At 33.9% G+C, this 15,864-nt stretch overlaps 1 protein-coding gene across 2 annotated transcripts; it reads right to left on the bottom strand.

Annotated features, from left to right (window-relative positions):
• Positions 1-3,091: 3,091 nt before the first annotated feature.
• znf706 (zinc finger protein 706) lies at positions 3,092-7,431 on the bottom strand. 2 transcript variants are annotated; one of them, XM_087786332.1, is made up of 3 exons: positions 7,345-7,431; positions 6,058-6,204; positions 3,092-4,096 (listed from the first exon to the last, which is right to left on the bottom strand). In XM_087786332.1, the coding sequence occupies exons 2-3, from the start codon at positions 6,190-6,192 to the stop codon at positions 4,001-4,003; spliced, it is 231 nt and encodes a 76-aa protein (XP_087642458.1). In that variant the 5' UTR covers positions 6,193-6,204; positions 7,345-7,431; the 3' UTR covers positions 3,092-4,000. The 2 variants fall into 2 exon arrangements, with proteins under 2 accessions (XP_087642458.1, XP_087642460.1); XM_087786334.1 differs by having other exon boundaries at positions 6,058-6,201; positions 7,345-7,377.
• Between the last annotated feature and the right edge of the window lie 8,433 nt (positions 7,432-15,864).

Raw genomic sequence — 15,864 nt, 5'->3', positions numbered from 1 at the left:
ACTTTATTAAAGGGATGTATTTATTTTAAATAATAATACTAATGGAATTTAAATAGAAAATTGTATATTTTTATAAGCTTATTAGCTTATTGCATTGTGAAAAAAATCCAAGCTTATTTATTCAAACTAGTACACATGGAAGTTTATATATTTTACACATTTTATTTATTTTATTAGAATATGAAACTTTATGTTAAAAAGAAATGGAAAATATTCTATTTTTTAAGCTCAATTATTTAAAAAAGATTCAACCTTTCCATAGATGTAGCAAATTGAATCAGTGAATCACCTTAATACAATAATTATACTTAACAGTTCAATAATCCATGCGTTTGGGTTTTCTCGTAACCGTTTATTTTCATGTCTGAACAAGAAGGATCTGTCTCATCCAACATTTCTCCGATCCTTCAAACTCTTCACTGGCTGCCAGTTTCTTTCAGGATCAACTTTAAAATTCTGGTTCTTACTTTCAGATCTATTCATGGTCAGACCTTCCATCAGTGATCTGATACAGACTTACACCCCAGCTCGGGCTATGAGGTCTGTGGATCAGAATCTACTGATGGTTCCTGAACTTCAGGACCAGAGGAGAGAAATCCTTCCGGAATGTTGCTCCTAAGCTTTGGAACCATCTCTGTGTTTGATGATCTACTGACTCCTTCAAGAAACATCTGTGTTTGATGATCTACTGACTCCTTCAAGAAACATCTGTGTTTGATGATCTACTGACTCCTTCAAGAAACATGTGTGTTTGATGATCTACTGACTCCTTCAAGAAACATCTGTGTTTGATGATCTACTGACTCCTTCAAGAAACATCTGTGTTTGATGATCTACTGACTCCTTCAAGAAACATCTGTGTTTGATGATCTACTGACTCCTTCAAGAAACATCTGTGTTTGATGATCTACTGACTCCTTCAAGAAACATGTGTGTTTGATGATCTACTGACTCCTTCAAGAAACATCTGTGTTTGATGATCTACTGACTCCTTCAAGAAACATCTGTGTTTGATGATCTACTGACTCCTTCAAGAAACATCTCTGTGTTTGATGATCTACTGACTCCTTCAAGAAACATCTGTGTTTGATGATCTACTGACTCCTTCAAGAAACATCTGTGTTTGATGATCTACTGACTCCTTCAAGAAACATCTGTGTTTGATGATCTACTGACTCCTTCAAGAACCATCTCTGTGTTTGATGATCTACTGACTCCTTCAAGAAACATCTCAAGACACTTTTATTTGTGCTTTTCCCTGATTTTCTGAGACTCCTGTGTTTGTCTTATGTGTCTTGATCTTTTAAAGTATATATTTTATTGAGTATTATTTTGACTGTTCAAGCGCTTTGTGACCCTGGTCCAGAAACATCTTTACAATAAACCTTCACTTGACTTACTTGACTTCACAACGTGGTCACTGACTCGACCGTCCTGCGTCTGCGGGCGTCGACACAAAGACATCATTGTTCAACATCTGCTGCGGAGCTTCATTCAAAAGTTCGCACACAGGAAGGATGTAGGTGTGAGGAAACAGGAACTATGCGCCGTGACTCATTCATGACAAGGTCATTACTTAACCGGGGCGAGGCGATGGTTGTTCGATCTTGTTCTCAGGAGACATAATGGCTTCTTTTATAGCTGTAAAAACTGCAGCGATACAGTCGGTTCTTGTCTGTTTCTATGGAAGAAGTTGTTAACGATTAAAGCTAAATAACAAATACATGACAATATTATCAATACATTTTTTTGGTAACCAAAACATACATATCTACACAAGAAAACATTATATAAACCACTTTAATAACATTTGAACATTGTATTTCTGACTTATATGTACATATGTATGTATATAAAAAGCTAGAACAACAATGGTGCAGCAGGAAGTAGAGATTCCGCTGCTACTTCCTGTCCACAGCATATCTTTCTTTCCACCCACATTTGTATTTCTGCATCTGTTTGTTGTTGTTAATATACTCGTCATTATTTTATTCATTATTGCGTTTAATTCACATGTATGATCTTTGTTTTATCACCACTTTATTATTATTTATATCTATTATTTTCTTTGTTTTATTGTTTTTAATATGTGTACTTGTACTGTATGTCTTTATAAGTATATTTAATCTTTAGATCTCATTTCACAAATCAAACCACATATAACTATATATGTAAGTACATTTAGTTAAAATGTTTAAATAGAAATAGAGTGACTAAAAGGTTAACTAATATAATTTAAAATTACACATAATGTTCATGTTGCTATGGCGACCTTTACAGATTCAAATGTTTGTTGAGGAAATCTTTGGAAGACGTCGTCCGATGACGGCAAAACTGGCGAAAAAGAAAATACATTTTAATGGAACTATTAAATAAACTAAAATGATGACACAGATGACTATGATATAATTGAGCTTTCCAGAAATTAAAAATAAGACTACCTGTTCATTATTAGCGTTGAGTTTACAACACTGGAAATTAAAGTTTTCTGATTCTGATTATACATTTTGTTTGGACTACAAACAAGGGGGGGGGGGAGTTAGTGTCTTTTTTATTAATATTATTTCATTTACATTTTTTTTTTTTGTTTGTTGCTGCTTTCAAGTACTTATTTATTTTTGAATTTAGAATTAGTTTATTTAAAAGGCAATTTCATAAAACACATGGTTAAAGAAGCCAGAATAAGCCAAAAGGTTAGTTTTCATCTGTAGTCCTCTGGCTATGATGTAAAAAGGCAATAAAGTATAATTTACAAAAACAACAATGTACAATATCAAAGTTCAATTACCAATAAAACTTTTTAAGTTTAAGTTAAATATTTAATTATTTTTTATAATTAACTTGCAAGTATTCACAGTGTTTGGTCATTTTTGTGTTGCGATTACACTTCTGGCAGCTAGATGGCGATTCCGGCGATGACTGAGGACGAGGGGATACAGTTAGCTCCGAGTGCGTTTAACTGATGTTTGGACATATTTTGGCTTTAAGTCCAGTTCTTATTCAACCCCCAAAAAAGGTTGAAAACAATCACAAGCAAAAAAGGTAGGTAGTCATAATGTTATGGTCAAAGAAATGCCAGGAAAATCCGAAATTTATACCACAAAGTAAAATTTATTAAAATGCTATTATACATTAGTGGAGCATACATTCATGATTCTTAGTTTCCTGTTGTAATTTTTACTTGCATTTGTGTAGCAGCTTGAAACTTGCAGGCAAAAAAGTCACATTGTCTCGTGATTATATATAGATATATATGTATATATATATCTGTATGCATGTGTCGATTGTTTAACAAATATTGTCAGAACCAATCGTCTCTTCGCGGATCTCGAACGACCGAAGAGATAAGCATCCGTGTAGGCTCCAAAAGAAACTTGATCAACAAAAAAAAAAAACATCTCAGAAAGAAATTGTATCACCAGGTTCTCACCAATCATCCGTCTGTTAGCGCCACTATTTCTAACTATGTCGCTAAATTAAAAAAACCCAACGAAGAAAAAAACAAAAACGATTCAGCACCGTCAGCGCGACCTCTCGACAAAAGGTCGCGACACAACGAAAGACAGGAAGAAACGATCAAACACCTCTTCTGATGCCAGACGTCTTCAGACGTGGTTTCTAGACGAGGTTTTTTTTACCCGACAACCGGTGAAGTAAAGATTAACCCAATAAGTGCCGGACAGAGGAAGAGACGATGATTTCTATGTGCACGAGACCTCAGAAGAACAGTGTAAATTAAACCCTCCATCGCCACCTTCGATCCGTCCTCGATCAGACTTTTCTCCAGTGGCTTTTGAAATCAAAAACTTTGCCCACGGGCAAATTAACAAACCAGCAAAGACCAGAACCGGACGCCAAGAGCGCGTCGTTGTCGGCGAAGCCTTGACCGAAGAAAAAAAACAAAAACATGTCGTGTTAGTCGCATCGATCCATCTCTCTTAAGTCCAAAGTCGTTGTGGGGGGTGTTTTTTTTCCAAGGAAGTCGGTGAGATCTCCACCTTTACGCTTCCACTCCTTCCAACTCCGGCGGCATCGGAGATTTGGGGTGTTTGCTCTCAAAGTGTTGCTTGAAGGTTTTTGGATCAGGCATTTGGGACTGAGAACAGAGAGAATAAAGAAGTTAAACACCAAAGCCTCCGTTTGAATGTTGTTTTCCAGCAACTTTATCTACGTATAAAACTAGAAAGGGATTGAAATGAGGTCATTTTTTTTTTTTACCCTTTTCTTTTTCATCCTGTCAAAACTCTGCAACCAGAATACAAAGCTGCTCTAGTAGAAGAACTCACATTTCTACGATTCCTTAAAACTGTTCACTGGCTCCCAGTTTCTTTCAGGATCAACTTTAAAATTCTGGTTCTTACTTTTTAGATCTATTCATTAATCTTACGGTGATATTTCACCCAAATTCAAACTTCAATTATTTTCTACTCGCCCTCATGTCGACTAAGGTATTATTTTTTCAGAGTAATCCGTTTCTTTTTAGAGTTATAGACAAAAAAGTTTGTTCATTTTAAAGTAGCGACTGGAGCTCAGTTGCCTATGTCTTCATCTTGGTTCAAAAAGACACTTAAAAACATTCAAATACCTCCGTACAGCTCGTCTGTAACATCCATCTTGTATTAAAAGAATTGTTGCGAAAAACGTATCTATATATATTTTAAACTAGTTTGTAGTGAAAGTTATCAGTGCCTCAGATCGAGCTCAAAGTCTCTGCTCATTGAAACTCATTACAAGCTTCATTGCACAAGACGATAAAAGACTGAGACCTTTCATTTTTAAGTGTATTTTTGGACAAAGATGAAGACAACTGAGTCACTACCTTAAAATGAACAAACATTTATTGTCTAGAACTCTAAAAAGGAACAGATCACTGGAAATAGTCCCAACCCTTAGTCGACATGAGGGTGAGTAGAAAATGAGTGAATTTTAGGTGAACTATCTACGTAAAGATTTTAGTTCTCTGAAAGATTTTGTCATCTTTTTCTGCATTAAGATAGTTCTTTACGCTGCCGTCTCCAACATCTCACCATCCAATAAAGGGAACTTTAATCCAAAAATTCACACATTTTCTACCCAGAAATTGAGATAACTTGAGCTACAAACAAGCTTAAAATATACACTAATGAGTTTTATTGGTAACAATTACTCTTATTGAGGTGTTTAGATGTTTTTAAGTGTCTTTTTGGACCAAGATGAAGACGAAGACAACTGAGCTCCAGTCGCTACATTAAAATGAACAAACATTTTTGTTTTATAACTCTAAAAAAGGACAGATCACTCCGAAAATAATCCAAACCCATTTGGTGGACATGAGGGTAAGTAGAACATGCGATTAAATTAAGGAGTAAAAATAAATATAGAACAACATAAACCAAAGCAGTAGTTTTCCCAGGATGTGTCTGACGTCACACAGCCTAAAAAACTAAGAAAGTATATAAATAAATAAATAAATCTGCTGATCACAGATCAGCCTCTCGGTGAGACGTTTGGCCCTTTTATTATTATTATTATTATTATTATAAATATGTTTATCAACATTCAACCAGATAAAGAGCCAGAGAGGGAGGATAAGATTTCACTTTAGTTTTGAAGAAAAAAAACATTCAGCTCTGCATTAAAAAAGCATGTTTATAATAAATGTTCTTCCCATGTTGTGGAAATTCTCATCTAGCGAGAGATTCTGGTATGTAATGATCCATGTTTGATTAATTTAGATCAAAGATATTTTTCTATGGGCCTTCAAAACTTTTTCCTGTCAAAATAATTTGATCAATTTTATTTATAATGTTTACCTGTAATTTATAAATTTACCCCATGATTTATTTTTTATCAAGTCCTGTTATACACTTTTTTAAAATCAGTTTCCAATTGTATATGTGATATCTTGGTTATTTTAAGGTACATCCCATACATTTTTTAATGAATAACTCTTAACTGCCTGTTTGACCATATGGTAAAATGTTTAAAATAGATTTTGATTGTTTTGTTTCTAACTTAAAGTTGTCAAAGGTGTAAATTTCAACATTGTCTTCAAGAAGTAGAGAATGAAGAGCTCACCCTGCAGACGGCGCAGGTGAACACCAGAGCCGCTTTGGCCGCCGTCTTTTGATCGTGACCTTTGGCCTTCTTCATCTCAGCCTGCTTTTTGGCGTTCTTCTGCTGAGACTGGAGTTTCTGATGTCCGCGCGCCATGATGGGCTTCTTCTGTCGGAAACAAGGAGCAGAAATTAACGCTAAACACAGGAGAAGCAACCGCGGAGTCAACGTCAAACCCATGTCTTATGATGCAAGACACACCTTTAAATGATATGTTTTAATGTTTAATGTTGGCTGATTGAACTGTGAATACTTGACTTTAAATTTAAAGTTAAATGAAAGATAATGTGGGTGTGATTAAAGATCACAAACACAGACATGACATGTTTCATAACTGTTTGTCTCATCGTATCCATTCTCATCCTCCAATATAGTAAGTAAGTAAGTAAGTAAGTAAGTAAGTAAGTAAGTAAGTAAGTAAGTAAGTAAGTAAGTAAGTAAGTAAGTAATTTTTATTTGTATAGCGCTTTTCCAGACCAGGGTCACAAAGCACTTAAACAATCAAAACAATATTGAATAAAAGATATACTTTAAAGGTCAAGATAATACTGATAACACAACAGGAGTTCCAGAAAATCAAGGAAAAGCCTGAACTATACAACCTTAAAAAATGTGATAAGCTGACCAGTTTAGTATCATAGATTCGTGTGTTTTGTAAGATAAGAATCAACATCAAATAATGTGATAATAGAGTTGATTTAATGTATAAAAGTCTGTGGGCCCCTGAGTGTCTAGAAGGGACAGTTGCCCATTTTGACAGGTGCCTCAAGTCCTTTTGCTCATTTGAACCTTCTATTAATAGTCTGTCGATCGCCTTCACGACCTTGTTTTCAGATAAAAATGTGTGAATTTTATCACTCGATTAACAATATTATGTTTAAAAAAGATCACTAAGAGAGTGCAGACGATACACGAGGATTAGCATGTTAGCTTAGCAATATGTGTCATTAGGGCGTTTTAATACATCTTAATAAAATAATTACCGACACTAGATTCGACACATATTAACCAAATAAAGTGCTTTTATACACCAGAGCTCCATTTTGCCTGTAACAGAGCTCGCGAAGCTACAAACAGCTGGAACGTGCGTTAGCTTCGGGCGCTAACGGCGCGTCAGTTTCACCCATTAGCTCGTTAGCTCGTCTGCTAACAGCTGGCGTGACGTGACGTCATCTTCTTCTTCTGCTCAATAGTGACGTCGAGTCAGTGACTTTAGCGTCGATCTGTGAATAAACGTGAGACTCTTACCTCAACAACCACAGTGTCGTGACGTCCTCACACACACTGGTGTGACAGCTGCTCGGCTCACAGTGACGTCACTGTGGTGCGTTTAAGGACCGGTGACAGCAGTGACGAAAGAACGTCTTGATCCACAACATCAACCTGTCTGTCTGTCTGTCTGTCTATATATATATGTCTGTCTGTCTGTCTGTCTATATATGTCTGTCTGTCTGTCTGTCTGTCTGTCTATATATATATGTCTGTCTGTCTATATATGTCTGTCTGTCTGTCTGTCTATATATGTCTGTCTGTCTGTCTGTCTGTCTGTCTATATATATATGTCTGTCTGTCTATATATGTCTGTCTGTCTGTCTGTCTGTCTATATATATATGTCTGTCTGTCTGTCTGTCTATATATGTCTGTCTGTCTGTCTGTCTGTCTATATATATATGTCTGTCTGTCTATATATGTCTGTCTGTCTGTCTGTCTATATATGTCTGTCTGTCTGTCTGTCTGTCTGTCTGTCTGTCTGTCTATATATATATGTCTGTCTGTCTGTCTGTCTATATATGTCTGTCTGTCTGTCTGTCTGTCTATATATATATGTCTGTCTGTCTATCTATATATGTCTGTCTGTCTGTCTGTCTGTCTGTCTGTCTATATATATATGTCTGTCTGTCTATATATGTCTGTCTGTCTGTCTATATATATATATATGTCTGTCTGTCTATATATGTCTGTCTGTCTGTCTGTCTATATATGTCTGTCTGTCTATATATATATATATATGTCTGTATGTCTATATATGTCTGTCTGTCTATATATGTCTGTCTGTCTGTCTGTCTGTCTGTCTATATATATATGTCTGTCTGTCTATATATGTCTGTATGTCTGTCTGTCTATATATGTCTGTCTGTCTGTCTGTCTATATATGTCTGTCTGTCTATATATATATATATATAGGTCTGTATGTCTATATATGTCTGTCTGTCTATATATGTCTGTCTGTCTGACTATATATATATGTTTGTCTGTCTATATATGTCTGTCTGTCTGTCTGTCTGTCTGTCTATATATATATGTCTGTCTGTCTGTCTATATATGTCTGTCTGTCTGTCTGTCTGTCTATATATGTCTGTCTGTCTGTCTGTCTGTCTGTCTGTCTGACTATATATATATGTCTGTCTGTCTATATATGTCTGTCTGTCTTTATATGTCTGTCTGTCTGTCTATATATGTCTGTCTGTCTGTTTATATACGTCTGTCTGTCTATCTATGTCTGTCTGTCTCTATGTCTATATATGTCCGTCTGTCTGTCTATATATGTCTGTCTGTCTGTCTATATATGTCTGTCTGTCTGTCTGTCTGTCTGTCTATATATTTCTGTCTGTCTGTCTATATATGTCTGTCTGTCTATATATGTCTGTCTATATATGTCTGTCTGTCTGTCTATATGTGTCTGTCTGTCTATATATGTCTGTCTGTCTGTCTGTCTATATATGTCTGTCTGTCTGTCTGTCTATATGTGTCTGTCTATCTGTCTATATGTGTCTGTCTGTCTGTCTATATATGTCTGTCTGTCTGTCTGTCTATATATGTCTGTCTGTCTATATGTGTCTGTCTGTCTGTCTTTCTGTCTGTATAAATAAATAAATATGTCTGTCTGTCTGTCTATATATGTCTGTCTGTCTGTCTGTCTGTATGTCTGTCTATATGTGTCTGTCTGCCTGTCTGTCTGTATAAATAAATAAATATGTCTGTCTGTCTGTCTGCATGTTTATATTTGTCTGTCTGTCTGTCTCTCTGCCTAAGTGTCTGTCTGTCTCTCTGTCTGTCAGTGTTTTGTTTGCAGCTTTATTCCAGAGTGCTCACATGACATCCACATGACACACAATGTATACATTACACAATAAATGCTCACATGACATAAATAAATGATCATGTGACAAACATTTATGACGATAAGACATAGACAAAGAAAACATGTTACAGTAGAAATAAATAAAACTGTTCTTCTCTGTTCCTTTTTAATCTTGAATGATAAAATTGTTTGATTAAAGTTGAAAATTGTTTGATTACAGTTGAAAATTGTTTGATTATAGTTGAAAATTGTTTGATTATAGTTGAAAATTGTTGGATTACAGTTGAAAATTGTTTGATTAGTGAAAATATTGAATGTCAAAGATGAACACTAGAGGGCGGAAGAGCTTTGGTTACAGGTGAGCTCCGTGGAAGGAGCCTCAACCTTTTTAAAAGATGATGTTTGAATACACAAAGGTATTTTAAGCGATAAAAAAATACAAATAATGTAGTTTATAAAACTTTATTCTAACAATTCAATTAATATTAACAAGACGAGAAAATGTACTTCCTATCATCAGCATCACTTCATTTCATTTTACTCGCGGATTAAACATCATCCTACGTCTGACACCGTTTGTAACAGTGCTGATATTTTTTTTCCTGACTGTATTTAAAAAAAAAAGTTTTTTCCTTGGTGAAAAAAAAAAACAGAAATGTAATCTTTGTGAGAAAACCTCTCACTTTCCAGCTTTTATTTCCGACGATGAAAGAGAAGCGACGGTCTTTTGTCAGGTGTGTGTGTGTGTGTGCGTGTGTGTGTGTATGTGCGTGTGTGTGTGTGTGTGTAGTCTGGTGAGAGGAGGATGTGGTTGTGCTGTCAGAAGAGTGTTTAAAAAGAGGGAGGAGGGGACGACAAAAGCCACACATTGCTCAAGTTCCTCCTCCCTGCAGGTTGTTGTGCAGGGACTTGTGTTCTGGGGTGGGGTTGACCCGCCTCGGGGCGGCGTGAAAGCAAATCTTCCAGGTGTGTCAGCTCGTCTATAGGTGAGGAAGAATATTATCCAGAGGCTCATTGTGTCCGTGACTGCATCAGGGGTTCGACCGCAGACAGCCTGAGATTCCTGTCTTCCTCTTTTTAGAAGATGTGTTTGTGGACGTGAAAATACAGTAAAAACACATTAAAACATGAAGTCATGAGACAATATACAGTAAAAACACATGAAAACATGAAGTCACGAGACAATATACAGTAAAAACACATGAAAACATGAAGTCACGAGACAATATACAGTAAAAACACATGAAAACATGAAGTCACGAGACAATATACAGTAAAAACACATGAAAACATGAATTCACGAGACAATATACAGTAAAAACACATGAAAACATGAAGTCACGAGACAATATACAGTAAAAACACATGAAAACATGAAGTCATGAGACAATATACAGTAAAAACACATGAAAACATGAAGTCACGAGACAATATACAGTAAAAACACATGAAAACATGAAGTCACGAGACAATATACAGTAAAAACACATGAAAACATCACATGTGGACGTGAAGTCATGAGACAATATACAGTAAAAACACATGAAAACATGAAGTCATGAAACAATATACAGTAAAAACACATGAAAACATGAAGTCATGAAACAATTTACAGTAAAAACACATGAAAACATGAAGTCATGAAACAATATACAGTAAAAACACATGAAAACATGAAGTCACGAGACAATATACAGTAAAAACACATGAAAACATGAAGTCACGAGACAATATACAGTAAAAACACATGAAAACATGAAGTCACAAAACAATATACAGTAAAAACACATGAAAACATGAAGTCACGAGACAATATAAAGTAAAAACACATGAAAACATGAAGTCACAAGACAATATACAGTAAAAACACATGAAAACATGAAGTCACGAGACAATATACAGTAAAAACACATGAAAACATGAAGTCACGAGACAATATACAGTAAAAACACATGAAAACATGAAGTCACGAGACAATATACAGTAAAAACACATGAAAACATGAAGTCACGAAACAATATACAGTAAAAACACATGAAAACATGAAGTCACGAGACAATATAAAGTAAAAACACATGAAAACATGAAGTCACGAGACAATATACAGTAAAAACACATGAAAACATGAAGTCACGAAACAATATACAGTAAAAACACATGAAAACATGAAGTCACAAGACAATATACAGTAAAAACACATGAAAACATGAAGTCACGAGACAATATACAGTAAAAACACATGAAAACATGAAGTCACGAGACAATATACAGTAAAAACACATGAAAACATGAAGTCACGAGACAATATACAGTAAAAACACATGAAAACATGAAGTCACGAGACAATATACAGTAAAAACAAATGAAAACATGAAGTCATGAGACAATATACAGTAAAAACACATGAAAACATGAAGTCAAGAGACAATATACAGTAAAAACACATGAAAACATGAAGTCATGAGACAATATACAGTAAAAACACATGAAAACATGAAGTCAAGAGACAATATACAGTAAAAACACATGAAAACATGAAGTCATGAGACAATATACAGTAAAAACACATGAAAACATCACATGTGGACGTGAAGTCATGAAACAATATACAGTAAAAACATCACCTGTGTACGTGAAGTCATAGAACATGAAACAATATATAGTAAAAACACATGAAAACATCACCTGTGTACGTGAAGAAAACATCATCATGTATCGTGTCAGGAACATGTCATATGACACGTTGAAAGTACTTAAATAACATCATGTAGTTCATGGTAATACTAGCTGGAGAGTGATAGTGATATGTATACATTTCAATGTTTTGATTTTTTATTGTCTAGTACTTCTATGTTTATTGTTGTTATTATAACTAATATTTCATTATTGTAAACTGTGTAGTTCTCACACGATAACATATAGTGGTAATAAAAACATATAGTGGTAATAAAAACATATAGTGGTAATAATAGTGGTAATAAAAACATACAGTTGTAATAAAAACATATAGTGGTAATAAAAACATATAGTGGTAATAAAAACATATAGTGGTAATAATAGTGGTAATAAAAACATATAGTGGTAATAAAAACATATAGTGGTAATAGAAACATATATTGGTAATAATAGTGGTAATAAAAACATATAGTGGTAATAATAGTGGTAATAGAAACATATAGTGGTAATAATAGTGGTAATAGAAACATATAGTGGTAATAATAGTGGTAATAGAAACATATAGTGGTAATAGAAACATATAGTGGTAATAGAAACATATAGTGGTAATAAAAACATATAGTGGTAATAATAGTGGTAATAGAAACATATAGTGGTAATAGAAACATATAGTGGTAATAAAAACATATAGTGGTAATAATAGTGGTAATAAAAACATATAGTGGTAATAATAGTGGTAATAAAAACATATAGTGGTAATAATAGTGGTAATAGAAACATATAGTGGTAATAGAAACATATAGTGGTAATAAAAACATATAGTGGTAATAATAGTGGTAATAAAAACATATAGTGGTAATAAAAACATATAGTGGTAATAATAGTGATAATAAAAACATATAGTGGTAATAAAAACATATAGTGGTAATAAAAACATATAGTGGTAATAATAGTGATAATAAAAACATATAGTGGTAATAAAAACATATAGTGGTAATAAAAACATATAGTGGTAATGGTAATAATACTATATCGATATTCATCGATACAGTGGTTTTCTAATCATCTTTTTAAATATTTCAATAAGTTGTTTAAAAATAAAAATAAATGAATTTTTTATTTACAAAATATATTCAAATAGTCACTGCCTTTACTCATTTTTGTGTTGAAATTAAATCTCCAGCCTCTAGGTGGCAGCAGTCATTACATCCTCTACATCTTAAAGAACAATGAGATCCCTGCGATGACTGAGGATGAGAGGATACAGTGGACTACAACAGCTTTTAAAGCTGACCTTTGGTTCCTGTTTGTTGGTCTTTTTGTTTTGTCTCACATTATGATCAAACCCACAATGCACTGCAATCCTGACCGAAGATGTTCTGTGGATTAAAAATATTGCGTCAGAAAAGAGGATGTTGTCTTTCATCTCTTCACCCACTTCCTCTCCTCTTTTCCTGTTTTCCTTTCACAGCAACAGGTTTTTCTGCCTCTGCTCTGTCAGATCCTCAATGTGAGCGAACCAGTCGCACCACAGTCTCTGCTGGTCCACGACACCTCAGGTGACCTGGATCCACCTGAGACTGATGGATGAAGAACAGCATCAATAATCATTAGTAGTTTGTTTCTTAATCCTCAATAAATAAACTACTACTAACTACTAACTACTAACTACCAACTACTAACTACTAACTACTAACTACTAACTACTAACTACTAACTACTAACTACTAACTACTAACCAAATAAAAGTTGCTTCAATCCAAAAATGTTGCTTCAATCCAAAAATGTTGCTTTAATCCAAAAAAGTTGCTTTAATCCATAAAAATTGCTTCAATCCCAAAAAGTTGCTTTAATTCAAATTAAGCTTCTTCAGTTCAAAAAAGTTGCTTCAATCCAAAAAAGTTGCTTTAATCCATAAAAGTTGCTTTAATCCGAAAAAGTTGCTTCAATCCATAAAAGTTGCTTTAATCCATAAAAGTTGCTTCAATCCGAAAAAGTTGCTTCAATCCATAAAAGTTGCTTCAATCCGAAAAAGTTGCTTCAATCCATAAAAGTTGCTTCAATCCATAAAAGTTGCTTCAATCCATAAAAGTTGCTTTAATCCATAAAAGTTGCTTCAATTCGAAAAAGTTGCTTCAATCCATAAAAGTTGCTTCAATCCATAAAAGTTGCTTCAATCCATAAAAATTGCTTTAATCCATAAAAGTTGCTTCAATCCGAAAATGTTGCTTTAATCCATAAAAGTTGCTTCAATCCATAAAAGTTGCTTTAATCCATAAAAGTTGCTTCAATCCGAAAAAGTTGCTTCAATCCATAAAAGTTGCTTCAATCCGAAAAAGTTGCTTCAATCCATAAAAGTTGCTTCAATCCGAAAAAGTTGCTTCAATCCATAAAAGTTGCTTCAATCCATAAAAGTTGCTTCAATCCATAAAAGTTGCTTTAATCCATAAAAGTTGCTTCAATCCATAAAAGTTGCTTTAATCCATAAAAGTTGCTTCAATCCGAAAATGTTGCTTTAATCCATAAAAGTTGCTTCAATCCATAAAAGTTGCTTTAATCCATAAAAGTTGCTTCAATCCATAAAAGTTGCTTTAATCCATAAAAGTTGCTTCAATCCATAAAAGTTGCTTTAATCCAAAAAAGTTGCTTCAATCCATAAAAGTTGCTTCAATCCGAAAAAGTTGCTTTAATTCAAATTAAGTTTCTTCAGTTCAAAAAAGTTGCTTCGGTTCAAAAAAGTTGCTTCAATCCGAAAATGTTGCTTCAATCCGAAAAAGTTGTACATTTAAAAATATAACTTCATAAAAATATATAAAGTTTGATATTATAATTCCATTAAATTAAAAAAATTAAGTTATAAATTGAACATTTTTAATTCACAGTCTATTAAATTCAACATAACAATGTTGCTAAACCAGTGTCACGAGACACTACTGTGTAAAAGCGTCGATCATGAATTGATGAGGAAGTGTTTCTATGTTGTCACATGATCATCTGCGAGCCACGATTGGCTGAAAATAATTATTCACTTTGAAATAATCAATTTTGTTCAATTAAAATATTTAAGAAAAATAAATCTTTAAATATAGTAATGATTGAATGAACTATTTTAACTAAATACATTCATAGAAAAACACAACTCTGCCTGGAAAACATTAAAAACGTTTTTTTAAAAGATAAAGAAGAGAAGAAAATGAAGTGTGTTGTTGTGTGATGTCCAGCAGTTCCTCCTCATCACGGTAACAATCCAACAATCTTCCAGCAGTTCCTCCTCATCACGGTAACAATCCAACAATCTTCCAGCAGTTCCTCCTCATCACGGTAACAATCCAACAATCTTCCAGCGGTGTCTCCACACTGAGGTAAACAGGTCGACGCAGACAGTTAATCCCGAACCGTGTCCAGACAAGCTGCTCGGAGAAGAGAACCTCAGGTATGTAGGAACAACCTCTCACCTCCACACACATGAAGGACTTCCCAGTCCTGCCTGTGTCGGCTTGTAGTAGAAGAGCTTCAGAACAACACATGGACCACATTCCAGGGTGAGAACCTGTCCTGATCATCAGTGACACGAGCAATTGTTAGATTACAGTTGAAAATTGTTAGATTACAGTTGAAAATTGTTGGATTATAGTTGAAAATTGTTGGATTACAGTTGAAAATTGTTGGATTATAGTTGAAAATTGTTGGATTATAGTTGAAAATTGTTGGATTACAGTTGAAAATTGTTAGATTAAAGTTGAAAATGGTTTGATTATAGTTGAAAATTGTTGGATTACAGTTGAGTATTGTTGAATTATAGTTGAATATTGTTGGATTATAGTTGAAAATTGTTGGATTAAAGTTGAAAATTGTTTGATTATAGTTGAAAATTGTTTGATTACAGTTAAAATTGTTTGATTATAGTTGAAAATTGTTTGATTACAGTTAAAATTGTTTGATTCTAGTTGAAAATTGTTTGATTATAGTTGAAAATTGTTGGATTATAGTTGATAATTGTTTGATTATA

This window comes from Callionymus lyra, chromosome 3 (assembly GCF_982586985.1).
Source record: "Callionymus lyra chromosome 3, fCalLyr1.hap1.1, whole genome shotgun sequence".
Classification (NCBI taxonomy): domain Eukaryota; kingdom Metazoa; phylum Chordata; class Actinopteri; order Syngnathiformes; family Callionymidae; genus Callionymus; species Callionymus lyra.
Note: the sequence above shows the minus strand (reverse complement) of the source record. Positions and strands in the feature narration are given on the sequence as shown.

Excerpts from the sequence above, each read along its gene's own strand:
- znf706 (XM_087786332.1), bottom strand. The coding sequence starts at position 6,192 with ATGGCGCGCGGACATCAGAAACTCCAGTCTCAGCAGAAGAACGCCAAA. Across the intron at positions 4,097-6,057 it reads TCACCTGCGCCGTCTGCAGG|TCCCAAATGCCTGATCCAAA; the intron begins GTGAGCTCTTCA and ends CTCTGTTCTCAG.